Source organism: Trachymyrmex cornetzi, unplaced genomic scaffold (genome assembly GCF_001594075.2).
Source record: "Trachymyrmex cornetzi isolate Tcor2-1 unplaced genomic scaffold, Tcor1.1 scaffold247, whole genome shotgun sequence".
NCBI lineage: Eukaryota > Metazoa > Arthropoda > Insecta > Hymenoptera > Formicidae > Trachymyrmex > Trachymyrmex cornetzi.
The window spans coordinates 179,381-202,664 of NW_017297134.1; the positions used below are offsets into that span (position 1 = coordinate 179,381).

General features: G+C 34.3%; 2 protein-coding genes across 5 annotated transcripts; both read left to right on the forward strand.

Annotated features, from left to right (window-relative positions):
- The first annotated feature begins 183 nt into the window (after nt 1–183).
- Nucleotides 184–4,194, forward strand: Cog1 (conserved oligomeric Golgi complex subunit 1). The gene is made up of 9 exons (XM_018507718.1): nt 184–342; nt 538–705; nt 786–1,068; nt 1,140–1,341; nt 1,422–1,838; nt 1,915–2,821; nt 2,897–3,176; nt 3,245–3,448; nt 4,081–4,194. Exons 1-9 carry the CDS (start codon nt 206–208, stop codon nt 4,192–4,194), a joined length of 2,712 nt encoding a protein of 903 aa, XP_018363220.1. The 5' UTR covers nt 184–205.
- A 598-nt stretch (nt 4,195–4,792) lies between these two features.
- Rab32 (RAS oncogene family member Rab32) lies at nt 4,793–23,077 on the forward strand. Of its 4 annotated transcripts, XM_018507719.1 has the most exons (6): nt 16,308–16,948; nt 17,211–17,624; nt 18,099–18,637; nt 20,907–21,132; nt 21,977–22,302; nt 22,740–23,077. In XM_018507719.1, exons 1-6 carry the CDS (start codon nt 16,615–16,617, stop codon nt 22,851–22,853), a joined length of 1,953 nt encoding a protein of 650 aa, XP_018363221.1. In that variant the 5' UTR covers nt 16,308–16,614; the 3' UTR covers nt 22,854–23,077. The 4 variants fall into 4 exon arrangements, with proteins under 4 accessions (XP_018363223.1, XP_018363222.1, XP_018363221.1 ...); XM_018507721.1 differs by lacking the exons at nt 16,308–16,948; nt 17,211–17,624; nt 18,099–18,637 and adding an exon at nt 4,793–4,948 and having other exon boundaries at nt 22,740–23,069; XM_018507720.1 differs by lacking the exons at nt 16,308–16,948; nt 17,211–17,624; nt 18,099–18,637 and adding an exon at nt 11,761–12,405 and having other exon boundaries at nt 22,740–23,070.
- Nucleotides 23,078–23,284: the final 207 nt, after the last annotated feature.

Here is a 23,284-nt window from a genome sequence, read left to right on the forward strand (position 1 = left end):
GCCGACTAACGGAAATTTCCCGGATGACGATTGACGTTTCAACGAAGCGCGACGGTATCGATGCACGATAAAACAGTTGATACCAGACTAACCTCGCTAACCTGCGATTTAATTCTAACCTACGACTTACGAGCTACGTGGAATCTTGTTGTTCGTTCCAGAGCGTTCTTCATTCCAGAAAGATTGTGCACGAAACCTTAGAAATATGACAACGACGAATTACTTGGACTTGGACATAAATAAGCTGTTCGAGCAGCACACCATTAAAGAAATCGAAGAGATTCAGAAGAAGATTCAACTGGAAAGTGATAGGAAAAAATTAGAATTGCGGACGTTAGTTGGGTAAGGCTCGTTCACGTAGTTCAATTTAGCTTGTTTTTTTTTTTTTTAATTATTAAAATACCATCTTTACATACTATCAAAGTTTATCTTTAAATTTACAAGAAAGTGTATTATTCATAATGTATTATTCGAGAGATTACTTACATATTAAATCTTTAAGAAACGTCTGTCAGTTTTTATATTACCGATTTTCAGGGAAAGATATCGGGATTTAATATTAGCTGCCGACACAATTGGAAAAATGAAGATAACGTCTGAGAAAGTTACCTCGAGAATAATTAACATAGAGGATAAATTTAGGGAACTGCAAAAGAAATATCTTATTGGTTTCAAGACAGAGCCGATTGAAGATAAGCTAGACAAGTATTTTTTTTTTCAAATATTGCATATATTATTCGAATGCAGTTTATAAACATTCGAAACTAAGCTGTAATTTTTTGTAGAAGAGGACATATTTTTGACTCCGTTATCATCCAAATCAAAATCTTAATGGACATTCCACAATACATTTGGACGAGCATCGAGAATCAGAATTTGTTATTTGCCACGCAATTATATATAATAGCGCAACATATAAATTACAGTCTAATGTTCGAAGTCGGCAGCATCGAGTTGTCACAAAGATATCCAATTGTTTCAAAGCAGTGGGATGTTATCATGCAATTTAAGAATATTATATCTAATGAATGCAACAAAATATTGCAATCGTTGGATGTTTCAACCATAGTTGGTATACAAATTGTTGCTTATTTTGTGATATTTAATTATTACTTACTGACGATACATTTCCCTTGTAGAATGCTGCAAACTGCTTGGCGTCTCTGGTATTTTTAAATGAATCGTCATTCGCGGATCTTTTAGAAAAATTAATATCTACAAGATGTATGGCCATTGAATTTGTCATTAAAGGAGAAGGTCATGACAGTGTTAAAAATAAGCTCAAATCGTGTATGAAAATACTTATACAAACTGTCCATTTAATATATTCATGCTTTATAAGTAAGTATTTTATTTATCTTACAATCTGAATGCAGTAAACACACAGAAAATTTTATTTTGTATCTTACATGTGATTATAGATGCAGATAATGCACCTGGAGGCTTGGTCTTACAGTTTGTAGCAGACATAAAAGATCAAGAAGCGTATTCTTTACTGTCACAGCTAGATTTAGATCAAGATTTACTTCAAGAATTTCTACCATCCGTTACCAAACATCACAAACCATTCGTTCAGGATATACCAAAAACCTTTTCTTTATCAGCGCTTCAAAATAGTGTTAAATCTTGGTTGGAGTGGGTGAATAATTTTTCTAATCTCGAGATCACTAAATTATTGGATTTAATAGTTTCTATTAAAGGCCTATATAATGTTCGGGAAGAAGCTATCAGTATAAATCTACCAGAAAATTGGAATTCAATATGGGAGGAGCTTTCATTACCGAGAATAAGTTTCTGGATAGAATTCTTCCAACCTATTATAACTAGACGAGCAAAATGTAATTATATCTATATAAAAAAGTAAAAAGATTCCTCACTTACTTTAATAATTAATAATGATTTGTTATATAATAGGTATTATAACGAATAAATGGACGGATGCGCTGGCCGATTTAAAATCCGATATAACAGAATTACTCGATAAGATAGCGCATGATAAATTTGAATTTCCGGAACACGATTTACGATGGTTTGTGTGGAAAGATTCCCCCACTGACATTCCGCAGAAGCTTACAAAGAATGGTGGTTTAGATAACAAAAGATCCTTATTAATGAAGGCTAAAGGATATTCCCCAAATGTGATAAAATTATGTGAAAAATTTGACGAAAATCTATATGCACTATTATCCGATCTTGAGCACTATTTATACGAGACTGAACGAGTAATAACAATAAAAGATAGTTTACTTTGGGCGAACATATCTCTAATAGCGAATTCATTCTCTGATCGTAATGAAGTTCAAGAACATTTACAAGTAATCAGCACAGAAAAAATCGAAAATCTTGTACAGTTTATAAAGAACACATGCGTCAATGATAAACCCAAACATGGTCAAAGTGATATAAACGCTATAGTTTTAGCAAGATTTCTCTTTGCGTTAACTACTCTGTGCCCGAATTTAAATAAGTGTTTCACATCGTCGAAAGTATCCGGACTTACCATTACGAATGTCAAGTGGCAAGCTGTTTGTGACAATTTAAAGGAAGAAAGTACTTGCATGTGGTCCATTTGGGCTAACATATATAAAGTTAAAATATCTGAATATATGAAGAAATATATATTAAGAGAGCCAATTGATGGGCTACGTGTCCACTGGATCGTTTCAGAATGGGAGAAAGTTACCATCGAGGAAGAATCTGGAGAAGGAAAGCGAATAAAGTCTGAAATTTTAATACCTTATCAACCATCGATACCATTGCAAAAATTCTTGACCGCCATTTGCAAAGATTTAAATAAGATTATACCTCACACGCTTCCAAAGTAAGTAAATAATGCAACATCATGTGAATTGAGATAGTTTATTTATCATAATACATTCTGTTTTTTCAATTTTAGGAGAGTACTACAGCAAATTATCGAAAGTATTATTACAGAACTATTCAACTATTATCTTAATGCATCTAAAAACATAGACCTTAGACAAAAGCAAGCGTTTCAAGTACTATATGATATAAGATATTGTACATTGCTCATGGTGCCCCATGAAAACAAAGTTCTTAATGAATTATCAACAAAAACGTGTGATGCAGTGCTTGCGAAAATAGACCCATTTGATTATGATGTTTTTAATCCGTTTATCCACACTAACGTTAAAAAATCTGTTCAAAGATCTTTGGTTAGTACCATATTATAATCCTAGGGAGTTTATATTAGCGATGACGTTTGTAACATCTAATTTTTTAGTTGATATTTGGAAACTTGGTCAGTCATTTGGAACAATTGCATTCGATATTGGGTGCACGTAATGAACACACGAGCAATGAGAGGACCGAACCGCCTGCAGTACTTGCAGTTTGTACAGGAGCACCATGGTTCCCGCCTTTAACCGTAACTGCTCCAACAAGAAATTTGCCAATTTTGTCAATGCCAGTACCCGATAAAACGCAAGTATGTCTCGAATACTTTTACAATTAAAATTGAGTGCTTTCCATTTGATGACACAAGCCGACAAAGTGTCGTTCTATCTTTGTCACTCTCTGACTGTCAAGAAGGATAGAACGACGCTTGTGTCAACTTGTGTCAAGCACTCAAGTTAAAATAGTACATTTGTTAAATTTTTTCTTCATAAATATATATACCTATTCATAGATTTTGCCCTTTGAAAAAGATAAAAATATCACGATGCATACATTTGGTAAGCCGGTAAAGCGATCTTGCATGACGTGATTTTGCATTAACGCAACTAATAAGTTATATAATTAATTGTTTACATTGCTCGTTATTTTTATTTTAAAAGATACGAAAGGATTAAAAAATACTTTAATGGATCATGTTACGTTACATAAAATTTGTTAGGAGAAATATAATCATAATTGGATATAATATAAATGCAATTAGAATAACAATTAGATGTTTAACGTAATTTAATAAGTGTTTTTAATTCAATTATGTTTTTAGTTTAATTATATTATAAGGTATAAACGTCTACTTTTGCGAGATCGCGTGTGATACTAACACAATTTTGTGAACATGTATTAAAAATAATTATCTTTCATATTAAAATATGCATTTATTTACAGCGCAAGAAAATAACGAAAGAGCACGCGAAAAATGAGCCTACTAGTGCAATAAAATCCGGAGCAGCCGCGTTCTTCGGTGCTATGGGATCAGATTGGTTTGGCAGTAGCAATTAACTATTTTTTTTTTATTTTAGAAAGATATTGTAAATATTGTGTCATATATCATATTGTAAATAATTGTTAGTAAACAATATCTTTTTACTATCTATTACCTGTTTTATACTAATTAAATAAATTAATCTTTAAATATGTACTATATATAATTTAATAGAATGATTTTTTGATGAAATGCGATTGATTTATATTAAACCAAAAGTTGCAATATTTCTTATACTCTATGAATATATTTTCATAAAATAATTAAATTAAAAATCGAATCCGGTCTTCTGGTTAATCAAGCGATTAGTCATTGTTAAATTATTCAAAGTCACGGATTTCAGGATTCTTCATTTGCATTCTCCCGTGCAGTAGCGTCATCCGCGATCACAACATGAACTTTAATCTCATTTAAACAAGGTGACTCGTCGGATAAGAGGAGTCAGGAGGAGTGAGAGAAAAAGAGAAAGCACGACAATCGGCGGGAGCGATAAGGAGAATACGAACGTTACGTTACGCAATCGCCGTCGTGACGAAAAAGAGGGTGATGGGGCCGATGGGGGGACTCGACTCGACGACGCGACGGCCGCGTAATACGCCAGCGCGACGTAGTACACGTTGTGATATATGGCAAGATGGCCGGATGGGCCCAGCTGTGGTGATAACAGCCGTGAGACGTTCACGCTCACATCTGAAGAAGAAGCGACGATACCAGACCGTTCAGCTGCAGGAATATCAGGGATCTCGACAGAACCGTCCCACCCCCCAAATGGTGAGTGTCGACCTCGACTCGACTGTTTTCTTCCCCCTCATTTTTTCGCGCGTACGAAATATCGCGCGTACCGGCGCCGTCCGCCGTCTGCTAGGCGCGCCGATTTTGAACGATCGGATCGCACGTCGCGAAATGTGGCGCCGCGCCGTCCGTCTGGGTCACGGAGGACTCTTCTGCGACCCCAAAACGGAATTTCATCGAAACTCCCTCGGTGGTCCGGTATTCGTAAATATTCATCCGCATCGAGAGGCCGGGGTTCAGGCCGGTTGACCACATGTGCGAATATCTACGCGAATTCTTGCGAGACTGTACACTTTAAATAATCCGTATCTTTTTTTTTTGTTTTTTTTTCTGTCCGTCTTTTCGTTCGATTAGATAGAAACTGCACATCATACGGAGAGATTATGAGACGAATGTTCGAGATGCGGTAAAAATTTTATATTTCATAGTAAAATTATTATCGGTTCGAAAACAGCTGCGATTGGGTGAAATGCAATTCGAATGCGAAAAGTTCTCTGCTAGTTTTTATCTATGGTAGAAATGATATTACCAATCCCATCGGTATACCAAATTTTTATTAAAATACCACCTTTTATATTTATTCGGACGCATCTACGTTCAATAATTCTTCAATTGTATGCATTAAGCGATAAAGTTCCTTCCGATTAAAGTTATCTTGACGATGTGTCAATATCTTCGATAGAAGCACATAGATGTGTCACACGATAATTGAATTAAATGTATTCTTTATCCAGTCCGGGTAATTTTCCTTCAGAGGCTCAATTAAGCTCTCGAATAATCAGTATTGAATATACGCAATCACATTCTCTCGTTTCGGCGGAATGAAAGTGATACAAAAATTCCATTGCATCGCTTAACTGCAATCGACACGTATTTTAATTATCATACTTTAAACTGTTCTCAGAAGATATGAAAATCCTCACTCGTGGGAAAATTTTGTCAAGATAACTTTAATATCGTGGTCAACACGTCCTTCCGATAATCTCGGTAAGACTTCGATTTATCTAATCTATCGACGGATTGACTTCCAAACTGTCGAGGTATAATGATATCAGGATTCGATAGTGATCGTTGCATATGAAAAATAAAACATGAATCTGTGCGAGTTCTTTTGAATTTTGTGAAGAAGCGCATTAATTGCGTTCACCGCTTTATCTTTATGAAAATTATTTTACGGTTAATTATATATTATACATATAATTATACATGTATAGTTTAATACAGGTAATATATATATATATATGTTAGATTAATTATGTATTTAATTATATATGCTATTTAATAATATATAGAAATGATCATATTAACTAATTAATCATTTAATTATTAATTTAATTTAGCGCTTTTTTACGAGCATTAAAATGAGTGTCCTTTTCTTTGCAATCAAACTTTGCATACTGTAGTTAAATAATAACATAGTTAAATAATCAAAGATTGATGTCTTTTTTCCGTCATCCTATCTTCTCACGCGCATTTTTCTACACGATTCTCAAATTGAACTCAACCTGCGAACGGTTGAGAGTTTCGTATATCTTATGATATGACCTATATTAGATTGGATTTGTGGTTATTTTATGAATGCTGAGGATAGATGTCCGATCGAATTATTTCTAAAAATATGCCACGTAAGAAACTGCATCATGCTGCCCTTCAGAGACATGGTCTCCATCGATCATCGTGAAATATTAAATCTCTTCATTACCCTTATTAACATATTACTTTTCAGTTTTAATAAAGTTATTTCTATAATAATGTGTGAGATACCAATCTTTTATTAAGTAATGGGAAAAAATTTACTAAATTTTAATGCATATATATTTTTTTACGATACTAGTAACTTGACATTTACTTACAATAAATAAATGTTTACTCAATAAAAAAAGCCCTGGCAAAAAAAATAAATGTTTACGAAAAAGTACAGAAAAACTACATGGATTGAGACAAGATTCGAGAAATTCTTAAATTTTCCTAGATATTTGTATAGTAGGATGTAGAGTGAGGCTTGTTTGTCTTAGAAATTCCTAGTTTTTCGTTGATATTCGTAGTGGGGGACACACGCAGTGTCGAAGTATCGTTGTTTGATGGGGCGAAGGAGATTTCTTGGTTTTTCAAACAAACAACGCCACTTTACGTTTCACTACGAATATCTATGAAAAATTAAGAATTTCTAAGATCTTGTCTCAATCTATGTAGATTTTCGTAAAATTTTTCCGCCAGGGAAATAGATCGAATGATACTTGCATTGAATGTAAATATGTGTTCACATTTAATAAATACATAAAATTAATACTGTTTAAACAAATATTTATTCAAAAATGTTTTTTTAGTGTGCATTAAAAGAGAAAATAGTGCTTATCTTTTAATTAAATTTAGAATTATTTATAAATGACATAAAAACTTGTCCATTATTATTCTTTGTATTTAATTTATACACGGAGAGAATTTTCTTTTAAGATTTAGCCTGAAAATATGGTAGTTGTGGTACAATACAATATTTTAAAGATTTTACCATGCACACACTTCAGTAAAATTAATCAAACTTCAAACTTATTTTACACTTTATTGTAGTTTTATTAATGAATAAGAGAGATTTACATTCAAATTTTTCAAAATACACACAATGTTGTGTCCCACGACTATCATATTTTCAGGGTAAACTCTAAGAAAAAATTCTCTCCGTGTATATTTACTCCTTATTCTTGAGAAGCATACAACATTTTGGCGTGGTTATTTTGCCACGAAAAGTCGCGATGTAGTCGGGGGAAACCGTTTCACGTATCGACAAAGGTGACCACATGTCTACGAAATGCAGGAGTTGATCGTAAAACTGCGCATATAAAATGTAAGATACTTTCTATATATATGAACTGCAAAACACGCTACGTGCAACTGAGGCATCTTTGCCGAACGTTTCCGACATTGATCTGCACCTTTTCGTTTTTTTTTTTTACAACAAAAATAACATCGATCAGGATACTTTTCACACGCAGTATAACACGATAATACTAAATGCTGAAATATGAAAATTTTCAAATGCAGTTTTATTTCGATTTTATGTAAAAATTTTATTTATCGCGCTGTGCTTTTGCATTAAAAACTACGCGATATCGACGCAGCTTCTGAATGAATCATTAAGATGTCTATTGAGAAAACAAGCTTAACAAATATTTTATCAATATATTGTCGCTTATCGTTATCGTCTTTTTAATATCGAACTTGATTCACTACTGCGTTCTCGTGGCGTATTGTTGCGTCTCACGTATTCGTAGATTTATCTTGATATCTTGGATTAAGAATATTTTCCATTCCGATAAAATCGATATCTCAATATGACCGATAGATACTATATATCTTATTTCTACTTATTTTTAATTGATTATAGGTATGTATGTTTTTATCGGATGTATTAATTATTTTTGAATCCTCAAATCACTTTTCAGATGCAGATTAGCTCTAAAATGACAAGTTTTATTTTATTTTTTTAACGGTAAATGTCACTTTTCTGATAAGCCACATTTGATAGATAACGCCATTTATGTTGCTATAGCTTAAGCTGTGTTTCAAAATTTACTGCCAAAATACTGAAAATTCATAATTTACGTCACGTGCACTATAGATTTTTAGTACTGGCAGTAAATTTTGGAACACAGCCTCAATTTTAATATTTAAACAAGCTGCATTTTATTAGAATAGTGTGAGTTAGTCTTAATTAGCAATTATTTTGTCCCATTCAGTGTTCTGGTAAGCTCGATTTACCGTGCATCATGATAGCAAATATGCCGTTTGAATAAAACGCTTATTGTAATTCTCTGATAATCCCAATAAGCGCATTTGGCGATTTATGCAATTCTCTCTGACTGCGTAACATTTAATTAAATACTTCGTCATTATGAGTTAAAAGAAAGAATTTTTCATCCTCTCGATATATATATTACTTATAAATAACCGATTACTTTTAATTGCAACAAAAAATAATAACTTTTTGATTACGTTCTTTAGGAAGCTCCTTTTTTTTTTGGTATCTAGTTTTATTAGTCTTTCACGTTTCGGATCATACATTTTTGCCTGGTAATATCGGCTCCTTTTTTTCAACAAATTTTTATCTAATTAGCCATGGAAAGTGCGTGGCGACGATTTTTATCCATATCGTGTCTACAAAACGTAGCGGTGAAAGGTCACGCTGATTCTCGAAATTAACAATTATTGAGATAGAAAGAAAAGATTCTTTATATTAAAACTAAATATCTATAGTTCAGACCAAGTAGTAGGCGTTGTTTATTGCACAATAAGATTATTATGTAATATATTTAATATTATTTATTGAATTGGCACCGCGATCTTGTTGAAAAAATGAAAATAATTATAATATAATCCATACTCGTGATTTACTTTTATATTTTTATTTAAAACAGTGTATGTGCGTGCGCGTGTATTGTGTGATTGTATGATTGTTTACCAATCCTGTGTTATGGAAAAAAATGGAAAAATTCAATTGGCTACTTAATGAATGTAAATCATTTTATTAATTATTGTCACACATGGGATATTGTGACGTACCACGTTACGGATGCATCACGTTTTTTTTTTTTTTTGGACAGCTGTTATTGCCGTATTTATATTTGTTGATAATAAAAATTAATAATATCACGATAGTGAGAGAGTGAACAATCCAATCGTTCTTGTAAATTTAATTCCTTGACTTTTTTCAGTTCGCGTATATCTCTATTTCTTCTGAAATAAACATCGATCTCACACAAACAAGTAATCTTTTAATTCTTAAATTCTTCTCTCTTTTATACTGAATTAATAGACATAAATCAAATGATCTGTTTCTTAATCGTTAGTCAACATGAAATGTATTTACTGCGAATATTCACTCATGTCAAAACTACGCATGTAGCTCTCTCATTCAAAACAATTGCAATCTGCCTCTTAACGTCAATCAAGGAAGCGCGCGAAGCATTGTATAATGTTTATCTCATTCTCATAATCAGTTATCATATTGCATTCATTTGTACTTGTCTAAATGGATAGGGATTGTTATGTTTCTAATTCTGGCTGGTGTAACGTACGATTTTCCATCTATTCCGGAATAGATACCACTTGACATCATTTCATTCTTTCCTCCGCGTTTTCGCAACGTTTCCACGTTTATTTATGGCAATCGATATCGAATTGGTTCATCTCCACGCGTCGCGCATAATTAAGAATAATCGTCGAATGTGAAAATAGTAGAGCATTTTCTTGTAATATACAATACGTGTATATTTAATTACATTGTTGCGATACGTAATGTGGTAAACTGCAATACCATTCGCGATGTATTATATTTCTCCCTTCGATGTGTCGAAGAAAAAGCTGTCGAAGGACGCACCGATCGAGGCGAATACGTAATCGTGTCACGGGATCGCATCGGTGTAACTCGATTATGAGGCTTCATGGCGGGAAAAAATACGGGCGATAAAACCGCGGAACCACGAGTGTATCCCAGGGTTGTTTCACGTCGATTGTAATCGGGGTATGTACGTATATACAAGCATGAGTTCTTCTCTGCGCTGTTATTTCGACCTCTCGCGCTTTCTCCTTCTGCTTTTAGAATAATACGAAAATAATCCCGATTGACGTAATTTCGGTTTCTCGGTAAGATGACGAAACTTGGTGTAATCTCTAGTAAACTGACTGACAGCAGCGATAACGCGCGACCGTGATTATTATTATTAATTTTTTCACCCATTCACTGACTTTAATAGGCTACATTTATACGCCACCCTTAATCGGGTTTAATAACATCGTAGTTATGAAACTGGCCAATCACAGTCGTTCCATTCTTCCATGTAGCAACTATGATTAGCCAATTTCATAACTGCCGATGTTATTAAATCCGATTAAGCGTGTCGTGTAACAGAAGAGTTGAATAAATTTTCTTATTCGTCTAAACGATGTTTAGCACGCGGTCCACCTGACGCAATGCAGCGGGATCGATAACGCGTAAACAACGCGGTGTTTTCCTCACTACCCGTATGGTAGTGGTAGACCGTAAATTGTTTGTTAAACGAGAATAAATAAAACGAGAAATAGCGCAAGCCCTTTGGTATTGATCATCGGTTCGGCGGAACAATAATTTCAGAATTGTTTCCGTATTTGGATCTCAGTATACGGACTAATGCAGGCAGATATTAAGTGCAACACGTCGTTTTTTTACACGGATCAATATAATTCAGATCAATGATAATTACAAACGGACTCTTAAATTCTAAATGATATACAAATAAATCAAAGTAGGCTAATGAGAGTCAGGAATGCTTTTGTACTTATATCGCTGAGGAGGATTCCAAAGGGAGTCGAAACGTTCAAATAAGAAAGACATCGTTCCAACTGCAGAGTATTAAATTATTTCGTAATAATCTGCACCGACTCTCGTTAGCCTATACTTTTATTTGCACCGACTCTCATTAGCTTACTTTTATCTGCGCTGACTCTTATTAGGCTATTTTTGTTTATGCACTTGCATGTTATTTATAATTCAGATGCGTAGATTTTTGGAGGTCGATAAACTCTGTGAACTATGGTCCAATCGCCTGTCGCAGTTCTCTTCGTCATCTTCTTCGTGACGTCTTCTTCTTTTCCTCCCCTTTACTTCAGTTCGTATACGAGTATGTGTATCGAAAAACGATCACGCTTGCGAGGCGCCTAGCACTTTTTTGTAGGCGCCTCGCTCGCTCTGGCGATAACATGGCAGACGATAACGTTCGGGCTAATCCGAACCAATAAATGCTGGGACTTTGCACTCATCTGGCGCACATTGTCCGTTACGATCGTTCCCTTACGGCCACGATTCATAAATTCCTACTCAATCGCGTTGCATCATCACGAAATCACGAGAAGTTTCCGACGTTTCGTTAAAGTAGCGGAAAAAAAAATAGAAGAAGCGCGAAAACTAGAGATCGTATAATTATCTTTACGATTACAAATTGGGGCACGACACATATAGATATGTCGCCGCGATAGCGAAAGACGTTTTGCATCGTGTCTAGTAGTCTTTTCTTTTGCTGCCATTTCTTTTCCGAAATGGTCTCAGAAATATTATTGTGTCGTAATAGTTGGCTACGCAGTGGCTAAGATTCGTGGTGCAGTGTCACGAAAAATCCAATCGGACGTCGTGCGTGTGTTACGAAAGGGTAAATAAATCTGTGGGACACACTCTCCGGTTGAGAGATTGGTTGGATTGCATTTTAAATATGCTGGACCGAAATGTGGTGCTTGTGCTGCGCACGAGGCAGGAAAGAACCGAGAGGCGTTTGAGGCATAAAAAGGAAGCGAATCCACCGCCGATGGAGCCGCCCGCGCTTTTGATAAACAATAATCATCTGTACCTCGATCTTAACATGAATTTCAGCGAGAATTGCAAACAGAAGGCAGCTAGAGCCGTGAGAAAGGTGGGTCTGATTTCTCCTCGTGCCACGTGCGAGTCGTGTAAATTTTACTTGCGTTTCAAGATCCGCGTGAACCGGTTGTTAAATCGCGTTTATTTAAAACCCCTCTCACACTGTCGACTGTGCGACTTGTGGACACCTCAACAACCGCATCGTAACGCGATTTCTCACGAAAACGTTGCCCTCGTTGTGTCAGATACATCTTTTCTCCACCGTAAGTTCCTCCACCGTATAGTTATTGAGAGATACTTTCACCGACTTACTTACTTGCCTGGAACGCTATTATCGCAATGAGATCTGTCTTTGGTTGTGTATAGGACGTTACAATTAGATTAGAGGTATAATTCGCCACAAACTACCGGAACGTCGATTTTACCCCTGACGTAATACGTTACGTTGATGGGAAGTGGCTTCTTCCTGCTAGCATTCTTTGCACGAATCGTGTGCATGCGTGCTACAGAAAAAACTTTATTTCTCTTATATGAACAATATCCTTGATTTATATCTTTCAATTTTTACCTATGTCTGTTTCATTTTTTTATTTGATACTGCGAAAGATTTGCGATATAGAAGAAAGTCAAAAAGTAAAGGGACCTTTTAGAAAAAAGGATCAAACTTTGTTTATTTGATTTTATCAGAATTTACAGTTATTTCTAAGATGAAAATCATTTAATGTTGGGTGGTCTATAACTTAAATTCATAACTTAAATCTTATAGTTATATAACTTTTTGTTTTGTTATCCATGTGAAATTGAGCATTGAACTCAAATACTGCAGGTTAAGCATATCAAGTGTATAGATATCAATGTGGAAATTATGTAGAAAAATAACTGTAACCTTAAGGAAGAGAATTGACAAGATTTTCTTTCTCCAAGTGTCCCTTCATTTTCTGGTTTTTTTTTTCTTTTATAAGGGTCTGTGTTTTTATAATCGCACGTTTATATAAGTCTGTTACGAGTATAAGGGCGTCATGAATACCTGAGATTGTTGGTCAACACGTCCTGCAACTTCTCTCCCCTGCGTGTCATTCTATACCGTCGGTTTGTAAGTCTTGCCACGACTACATGTATTTCTTTGTACGCACTTTCTATAGAAAGAAACTGATCCGCGTTCATTGTGCATATATGTGAACAATGTAATAATATAAGTAAGACTCGGTAGAATAACTATAATATGCTCGACGTTGATCTAGAAATCAACGTCACGATTGAGAAATCGCTTAACGATCTTCATCGTATTTTCGAAATTGTTCAAAATCTTTATATTGTAAACACATTCATTCGTTAGACATTAACTGTTAATGATTTCCTTAATTTAATATTTATTTAATGCACGAGCGCGCATTTAACACACACACACACACACACAAGCAGATGAGCTCTAATGTAAAGTTATTATTGCAGCAAATTCGATACGAGTAAAATATAACTGGTCTGAAATTCAGATAATAATAATAATAAATTAAAATTAATTTTATTGTTATATTAATAATAATTAATTTAGATTCTGAATATAGTTTTATGTCTTGTATATTGTAATATCTGTTAAAAAATAAAAAATAATGAAGCTTGAACATCTGTTGTTGTAATCATCATTTTTTATAAGATTAACGTAGTAATTAAGTAATTAAGTAATATCGAGATGCATAGCATACGGCGCAAAAGAAAAATAAATGAATTGACAATGCACGCCTAATCACGCGCAGCTAATTAAGATTATATAAACTGAAAAGATTTGCTCTAATCTTCGCATTAGAGCCACATTATCCCATTATTTCCTTATCAGCGGCTGATCCATCACCGCTAATTAATTGTTAGAATAACGGCATAAAGACTGGCTTAATCAAAGCATCAAATAGAGAGCGCCTGTGACTCACAAGCTGTGAGACACGCGAATTCTATCGAATGCTTTATAAATTATTGCAACGCACATCACGTCGCATTAAAATCCGAAATTAGAATCGGAAACAGACGATCTCCAACTTTTCGGATCGAAGTACCGCGAGTAATTAGATTTTATTCGATATATCGGCATACCGGTGTGCGCGCGTAAAACTAGAAGTTTTAAATGCTCTTGAACGACCGACCGAAAATTTGAATATTTTTGATGGACTCGTAAAAGATGATCAAACTCGTGGGTACCATTTCGTTATGCAACATATAATATTTCAAATAACTCGTTTACATTTGCGTTATTTGCGTTTATCAATCGAATCCTAGTGGACTTGATATAATATAAGGCGTCTATATTGCGCGCAATATAGTCTACACGGAGTCGAGGAAGTCACACACTCATCGATAGGATTCACATGAATCCAAAAACAATATAGAGTAAACTGCGGGGCACTATGAGTCACAAAAATTAAAACTCTTAAAAATACATCTAAATATAAAAATTGTTGTATCATTTTTTTTTAATAATAATTAAAGTATAATACATATTTTAAAATTTAATAAGTATATTTAGTATTTATTAGTTTTTAAGAAAAAAATAAAGATATATTTTTTAAGAAATGACTTAAAGGTGCCCCATACCCGAGATACCGTAAGTCACACATAAAATAGTAGAATTATGCAAGAAATAACGGTGACGAAAACTGAAAAGTATTTTCAATTAACTTACACATTCTTAGCATAGTTACTAATACAATAAAATATAATTACAATTAATAATTATTAAATAATACAATAGAAAATTAGAAGAAAGCAAATAAATAACCATTAATATACAATATAAGATAAAAAATTTATTACAATAAAATAAAATTAATTCCTCAGAAGTATAAACTGCCCTTTTCATTACATATACTTTCTGTATTATTCCGTTTCATCATAAATATTTTATGTCCATGGTACTCCAATTATACATTTAATAGAAAACGATAAAAAATAAATGTTAGATTATTATTTGTAACGTAGTAAGATGAGAAAAGATGCGTAAAAACTTGCATCTTATCTTCATACATCTATGTTCTACTACAAAAACAATATTGAAACATTTTTATACGGTTAAAAAGTTACTATTGCACTACGAAAATCATTAATGATCGATGCTTTTTGATAGAATGGAATTTAATCACTGCCACTTAGATAAAAAGTACGAGCAACGAAGTAACAGTTGTATTGTACCAGTAGTATTAATTTAAACATTCTAGATTTTGTTAAAACAATCAATGACCCCGTAACCAACCCTGTGGTGCTCCGCTCTTTTTCTTATATTATTATATTGATATTTAAAAATAGAATCATTGCAAAGGTATACACACGGTTTACACACGCACAAACATACATGTGTATTCTTCATGCTGAAAAGAATATGAGTACATAGCCGACTGACGTAGTGGGAGATACTTGCATGCCCCACCCCCATTAGCCTCTCATATTTTTATATCAACATCTAGTGCAGTTTAAGACGCCGTTGAGTCTGCAGTTTCTGCAGTCATATAATTTGCTAATTTTTTTATTTAATATTATTCATCTTTCTTCATTCGCATTATCATTGACTACGAATATTATGCTTTTTGAAATTTGATTAGTGTTTTATGAGATGGTTTCTGCGTGTCAATATATAGTGCATTGTGAAAATTTCTGGAGGAATACTGTTTATTCAATGATTGTGCGAAATAATTGTGCTACGGTCCCGAATTTTCTGAAATTGTCTAATATCCTTTCCTTTATTTACGTTATTTATCAATCCAGAAATGCTTGTCCATCTTACAAAAGCACAAAAAGAACAAACTAGCCTGCGAACCCGTCCATCCTTTCAATTCTATAGACCTGAATGCTATTGCACCTTTCCTCGATAGACAATTAGCAGTTACCAAGTTAAGAAACCCCTCCGAGATCGTTATCGGCCAAAGTTATTTTTCGGCTCTCAGTTTTCTCCTCAGTCGTTACACTCGTTTGCGAAAAGAAAACTTGTGTGCGTGCAAAGAAAAAGAGAAGAGGGTTAAATGAATTATCCCTTCGAGGCTGATCGAATCTGGTGTGAAATTTTAAGGTTTCTCAGCGCTCTTGGCTGGGAAGCCAAATAATATTCTACGAGCAAAGTGAGACGGAAAAGGTTCGTACAGCGAAATAAAAAATTGGTTCCTCGACTCATCATCCCTTTCCTCTATTCATCCATCCGTCCATCCGTCCATTTATTCCACCGTTCCATTTTTTTATATTTTGACGCGGATTTTCCACCTTTTCCTTTCCTCTCGTAAACATTATGGATCGCAACGAGAGCACGAACGAGGGTGGCAGCTCGCCCGACACGGTGGTCGCGTTCTCCTCGGAGGAGGAGGAGCAGCAGCAGCAGAAGTCAATTGTGGCCAGCACCTCCGGCGAGTACATCACTGTGGGTGACAGCAGTTCCAGTCTCGACACTCTGACCAGTGGCAGCGTCGCAATTCTTTCTTCCAACGCCAACGCGAACGATCGAAAAAGGAGCAAATTCGGCGCGTTCAAGAGCAGCTTCCGCGAGGGAAGCTTATTCAAAATCAAGAAGAAGACACGCGGAATCGACGTGTCCTCCTCCTTCGAAACAGAACAACATGATAAAGGTTAATCATGACGTGTTTGATGAACTTTGCGCTTCTCATCTGTAAGATAAATAACAACCGCGACGAAGTTATTTATTATGATTCAAATGTTTTTTTCTACTTTTCGAGCCTTTTAATCTCTGGTTTCTTGATTTTTCTTCAACATTAATTACAAAATTGGAATTATTAATTACAAAATTGAAATAACGCATTTATTTTGATATCTAAAAACAATAGTTCTCGAGCAGCTATTTCCCTGATTCGCGATTCTTTTCCACTTCAGAGGCATCTCAGCAGCAATCGCAACGGCTCGAAAACGAGAAAGAGGCGAAATTGATGACCGACGTGCTTTCGAGCGCAACTTTAAAGAAAAAGAAAAAGAAGTCACACTCGCTGGTACGCAAGCTAAGCTTGAATAAATTTCGCATGTCCTTGGAACAGCAAGAGCAACGACGTACCCCAGAGGGTGGTAACAGTAGCCGTTCGCAAAGCCAGTCCTCGCAAGAGTCACCCGTTCATACATATATTAGCGCCACAAAAAAAGAAGACGATGACGTCATAGAAAAGGGAAAGGGGATAAAAGAGGAGCTTAAGAAACCAGAAAAGGTACTCGAGAAACCGACCAAGACTGTCAGCGCAGTGCTACGCAAATCGCCGCCGCTGACCATCAAGAGCTTTGCGGAAACCGTTCAACAGGGTGAGGATGCTACTTGTGTGATCGCAGATACAGAATGTTTCTGCACGAAACCAAAAGCCGAAAGATTTCACGATATACGCTTCTTGACAATTAGCCATTTTCATTTAAGAAATAAACTTCAGGGAGTTACATTTGTGATTTTTTAAAAGTAAAATCTAGAGGTATGTGTGTACATTTTTAATAAATATGTATACATATATATCTAGATTTTATATTTATGGTATAAAAATCGCAGTACATCTCTCTAAATTTTATTTTCTTCTTTTTCTTTTTTTTTTTTGTCACTTTCGTTGCTTATCTTATCTTATACTCGATTTGCTCACAATAAAGCATTTGTTAGAACTGTACGATTATTTGTAATCATAGCAAAACAATATATATAGCAACGATGTAATCGCTGAAAGCTATTTAAGATTTTAAAAAATCGAGCGTAAACGTATTCTCGTTAAGTCACGCATCTTCAAATTTCTTTAGACACTGCACGACATTCGCAACAGGCTAATCAAGATAACGCTTCGCATTGCGTTATCTCGACGCTCCCATATTCGTTGTCGAAATGGTCGGAGTCTAGTAAAACGAAGCTTGCGGAGGATCCAGTGGCCAGGAAAGGCAAAGCGAAGACGAAATACGATTCAGATTCCTCGGAATATGTACCGTCGACATCGTTGCCCGTCGACGTTCGCCGTAAGCTATCATTGTTGGAAGAGAAACGAGCGATATTTCAGCGACGCTTCTTTGATTCGAGATCCAAAGACATAACGTGCTCAAATGAGACAGTAATCGACGCCCGTGACGATCTATCGAGCACCAATAACAACGAGTTTCTTCAACAACGGGAAGAAGAAAGAAAGAAAAAAGCGCGGCATATCAGTGTGAAGACTTTTGACACGTTCTCCACTTTCGGTAATATTCTCGACGAGGAGGATTTTTCAGAGGATTACAGCGATACAAGCAGCAATTATCATAGACTTTACGCTACCATGGCACCCATGCTGGGAGCCATGGATCTTGAGGTGAGATCCATCGTGTAGGAGCGATTAGAGATGTAAACGACGAAAAAATTTTAGAATTTTAGGATAAAAAACTCGGGAAATAATGATTTTTTTCGTTCGGCTTTGACTTAGTTTTTTACTCGGATATTTTTTTTTAGCATTTCATAATTTCGACGCTATTACTATTGTTCCAGAATTTAGTTTTCGCATTCCGTAAGATTGCTGTGTAAAAATAATTACAAAAGTTAAAATATAGTATAATGAGATTAATATAAGCATAATGCCGGTGACCATAAATATATCTTATCTTTCACTACTATTTAAATGATATTTTATACCGTACTTCAATTTTAAAAGTTAAGTAAGTGTTCTATACTGTTACTAATACAAATAATACTTTACTAAACTAATTGACACTGTTTTTGCTGTACACTGTGATTGTAATTATATATATTTTAAATTTAAATTAGTGAGACAACATTCATTGAATCTCTAATTACTCTGTAATCAATATTATATTGGGTTGTTTCAAAATAATTAAAATATAGAATACAAAATAATTAAAATATAGAGTACAATTATAACAAATATGCAGCAAAATAGTATCTATTATGCTTATAAAGTATATTATCTGTATTAATAACATCACTTATTTATATAGTTTTTAAATATAAAATATCTGTCGTTCAAAAATAATTATATTGAAATAACTATATGTTTTTTCATGAATTTTATGCAATTTGGTCAAAAATTTTGTTATTTACAGTAAAAAAAAACTAGTCTTTTTACTCGATACTTTTCTCCGAAGTAAAAAATACCGTTTTTTTTTACATCTCTACGGAGTGATAGAGTTGTCTTCCGTTCACATTCGACATTTTGCGACATTGAGCAGCAATATTGGGGAGTTTTTGCAATACCGTTTATTCAGATATGGTGAATGTTACGGTCAGATTATCTTCTTCTTAACAACTAATTAAGAAAAGAATAACGTGACTCTAGCGTTCACCGTATCTGGACTCACGTTATTGCAAAAACTTCATATTAAATTGTGAAATACGACAAAATATATGTTATACGATTGTGTAATATAGCTTCGTCGTGTTTGAAACACGATAAGTAGTCTTATTTATTCCACATTAATGCGTTTGCAGCCATAATCAGCGAAACTTTAACTATATGAAATGATAAGAGAAAGAGCCAACTGAAAATTGAAAAATTATTTTTAAGTTTCTCTTTTATAAAATCCTAAAGAAAGTACCGAATAATTGACAATATTTATATACATTCGTGTAAAGTTGTTGACGTGAACCGACTTGATACTCCAAAATTGGACGCGAGAAGATTGAACGCAGTAAAGGTTCTACGACTAATCAAGTCACACGCTGCGGTACGCGTTCGTTGCGGTACCTTTCTGATACCGATCCGCTTGTATTTCTGCCTCTTTGGATCTGTTGTGCCCTCGTCTGTTACAGAGTTTCGAATTACGCGGTTTTACGAGTTCTATCGTGTCTACGTTTAAGAGGAAAAATGTGTGTATAAATAACAAGTTGATTGAAATCGGGAGAATCGAATAGAAATAATCCATTCGTTTCGAAAATTCATCAATGTAATCAAAATAGAAATTTGGTTTATGATTTGCCACTGTTGATGACTCTTTAAATTCAATGGCGATTATTTAGATTGCTTCATGCATTCATTAAGACGCGAAAGGCTTATTATTGTATTTATAGTTCTGCAGTCCCCCACGACTGTACTCGGGGATAATTCTCCCACATACAAGTTTCTCAGTTCATTTCGCTCACGCGAGCTGCAGCAGCAAGATCATTCGTGAGGCGTAATTAACTTCAGTCTCTTAGAAGCGTACAGGCATTTAAAAGGTCGTGCATGAATATGGACGTGGAATTAAAAATTTGGCGAAATTTAGAAATATTCGATATCAGCAAGTGGAAGGTGCAACCGAAAGAATGGAAGTGGCTCGGGGTCCGTTGCAAGTGTTTGCGTTTCTAAAAAATGATTTAATTTATATTCTCTCTCTCTCTCTCTCTCTCTGTATCTATATAAGTGATGATAATTATCAAATTATTTGTGATTACATGTACATTTTCTTCCTACTTAGAATTAAAAACATATTTAGAATCGTTAGCTATATTATTTATCAAGTTAATACGTTACTTATGAAAATGGAAAGCAATGTTTTCCCAACTGGATAATATCTTGAAAAAACTATTATTTAACCTAGAGAAAATGTCCTGTACTTAAATGTTGATTATATATTCTTTTATTATTTCAGTCGTCGAACAATGCATCAAACCTCGGCGTAAGCGAGAAACGAGAGCATTTGTACAAAATATTAGTAATCGGCGAGCTTGGGGCGGGGAAAACATCTATCATTAAACGATACGTACATCAATTCTTCTCCCAACATTATCGCGCGACGATTGGCGTCGACTTCGCGCTCAAAGTACTCAACTGGGATCCGCACACCATCATCAGACTACAATTATGGGATATCGCAGGTCAATAGTAACACACAATGTTTAACTTTTCTCTTTGGAAGCTAATAATGGAACAATACTCGTGCGACAGATAAACTAATATGCTTGGTATTTCTCCTTTCTTATTTACTAACGTCACTTGAGCAATGTCTTAGATATTTTAAATACTTCTAAAATTGTTTAATTAATAGCCAAGTTATTATTACGCATATTATACAAGGTGTCCCGCGAGACTTCTGCCAAACGCTTTTTGTAGATAGAGCGGACTAAACTGAGTCGAAAAGTCCTTTATCTTTTTGCAATTTTCGCAATGGTTAACGAGATATTAATTACTAAAAATTGAATTTGGTCGAATATTGGTCTTTAATAACTTTTTTACTCAAATATTATCAACTTTACAGAAAAAAAGACAAAAATTGTTTATTTTCTTCTCATAAAGTTCTGAGAATTTTTTCAGAATTTTTTAATACCGTATTTTCTCATGTTGCTAAAAATAGTTACCAATAAGAAAATGCAATATTCTAAAAAGTTACAAACTGATAACAAATTCTGAAAAAATTCTTAGAAAGATGAAAGATGAAAAATTCTTAGAAAGATTCTTCTTTATGAGAAGAAAATAAACAATTTTTATCTTTTGCTGTTTTTCTGTAAAGTTGATAAAATTTGAGTGAAAAAGTTATTAAAGATCAATGTTCGGCAATTTTTAGTAATTAATATATTTCGTTAACCATTGTGAAAATTGCAAAATGGTAGAAGACTTTTCGACTCAGTTTAGTCCCATCTATCTATAAAAAAGCGCTTGGTAAAAGTCTCACGGAACACCCTGTATAAATTCTATAATTCTGATCTTTTATGGTCTGTTTAGGTCAAGAAAGATTCGGGAACATGACCAGAGTTTATTACAAGGAAGCCGTAGGTGCATTCATAGTATTCGATGTGACAAGAAGCGCAACGCTGGATGCAGTGGTGAAATGGAAACAAGACTTAGATTCAAAAGTGCAACTTCCTGACGGATCGCCGATACCGTGCGTTCTATTGGCGAATAAATGCGATCAGCAGAAAGAAGGTCTGGTTAATTCGCCCACTAAGATGGACGAATACTGTAAAGAAAAGAACTTCTCTGGCTGGTTTGAAACCTCGGCGAAGGAAAACATTAACATTGAAGAAGCAGCTAAATTTCTCGTTAACAAAGTAAGTTTTTCATATTACTTTTCTTTCATATTAAATTACAGTAAGTGTATAAAAGCAGAGCATTTATCATGGAATAAATTGCAATTGAGTTAGAATTATTTACGTATCGTATAATGCATTTTTAAGAGATCTGAAAAATGCTTTATACGATACGTAAATAATTCTAACTCGAAAGTACGACAGATATTAATATGTATCATACAATGGCTTGTCTATTGTTTATGCGTGACGTACGACGGATTAATCGTTGACGTCTTTCACCCTAGAAATGATCGACTTATGATGCATAATTAATCGACATGAAACCAATCAACATCTGGATATTGAACGATCGCTATTATTGCTTCACTTAATGTTTTGGACCTTATGATATGATACGTGTATTGATATATAATTATGACTATTATTAATAAATATATGTAAAATATTGATTTCAGATACTTCAAAATGATCAGGTTATAAGAGACAATGGCGTCCAAGACCAGATGGACAACGAGAGATTCACATTGAATCAATCGCCAACAAGTTCCAAAAAATCTTGCAGTTGCTGACGAATAGGCAAATCGTTCACAAGTTCGAATTCTCGGTCACAATTTTCCATTCGTCAACCTCAATGTGTCTTCGTAGATGCCATGGGAATCATAATTTTTTTAATGCCTTACCCTTCTCTATAATAGGAAGCATCTGCTTATTCTCCATCTTGTATAATGTATGAAAATTATTTTATCAATCCAAATTATTTTTTACATACAACATGAGAAAGTTATATTTAAAGATAGTAGCTAAACAAATTTTTAATATTCGTATAAGGAGAGTTTGGAAAAATGCATGAAATAATAACATAATAGCCTTGACAACATTACCAATGTACATCCTTTTTTAATTGATTGACATCTGTATTTAAATGTTAAATTAATTTGATTAGAAATTTATATGTAACATTGCTTTCTCTGTCTGTCAAAATTCATGTCAATAACTATTA

Bases quoted from the DNA above. Each gene is read 5' to 3' on its own strand.
- Cog1 (XM_018507718.1), top strand. From the start codon at position 206: ATGACAACGACGAATTACTTGGACTTGGACATAAATAAGCTGTTCGAG. The intron at 2,822-2,896 runs GTAAGTAAATAA...TTTCAATTTTAG, and splicing joins ATACCTCACACGCTTCCAAA to GAGAGTACTACAGCAAATTA. The intron at 3,449-4,080 runs GTATGTCTCGAA...ATTTATTTACAG, and splicing joins CAGTACCCGATAAAACGCAA to CGCAAGAAAATAACGAAAGA.
- Rab32 (XM_018507719.1), top strand. From the start codon at position 16,615: ATGGATCGCAACGAGAGCACGAACGAGGGTGGCAGCTCGCCCGACACG. The intron at 16,949-17,210 runs GTTAATCATGAC...TTTCCACTTCAG, and splicing joins AACAGAACAACATGATAAAG to AGGCATCTCAGCAGCAATCG. The intron at 17,625-18,098 runs GTGAGGATGCTA...AAATTTCTTTAG, and splicing joins TGCGGAAACCGTTCAACAGG to ACACTGCACGACATTCGCAA.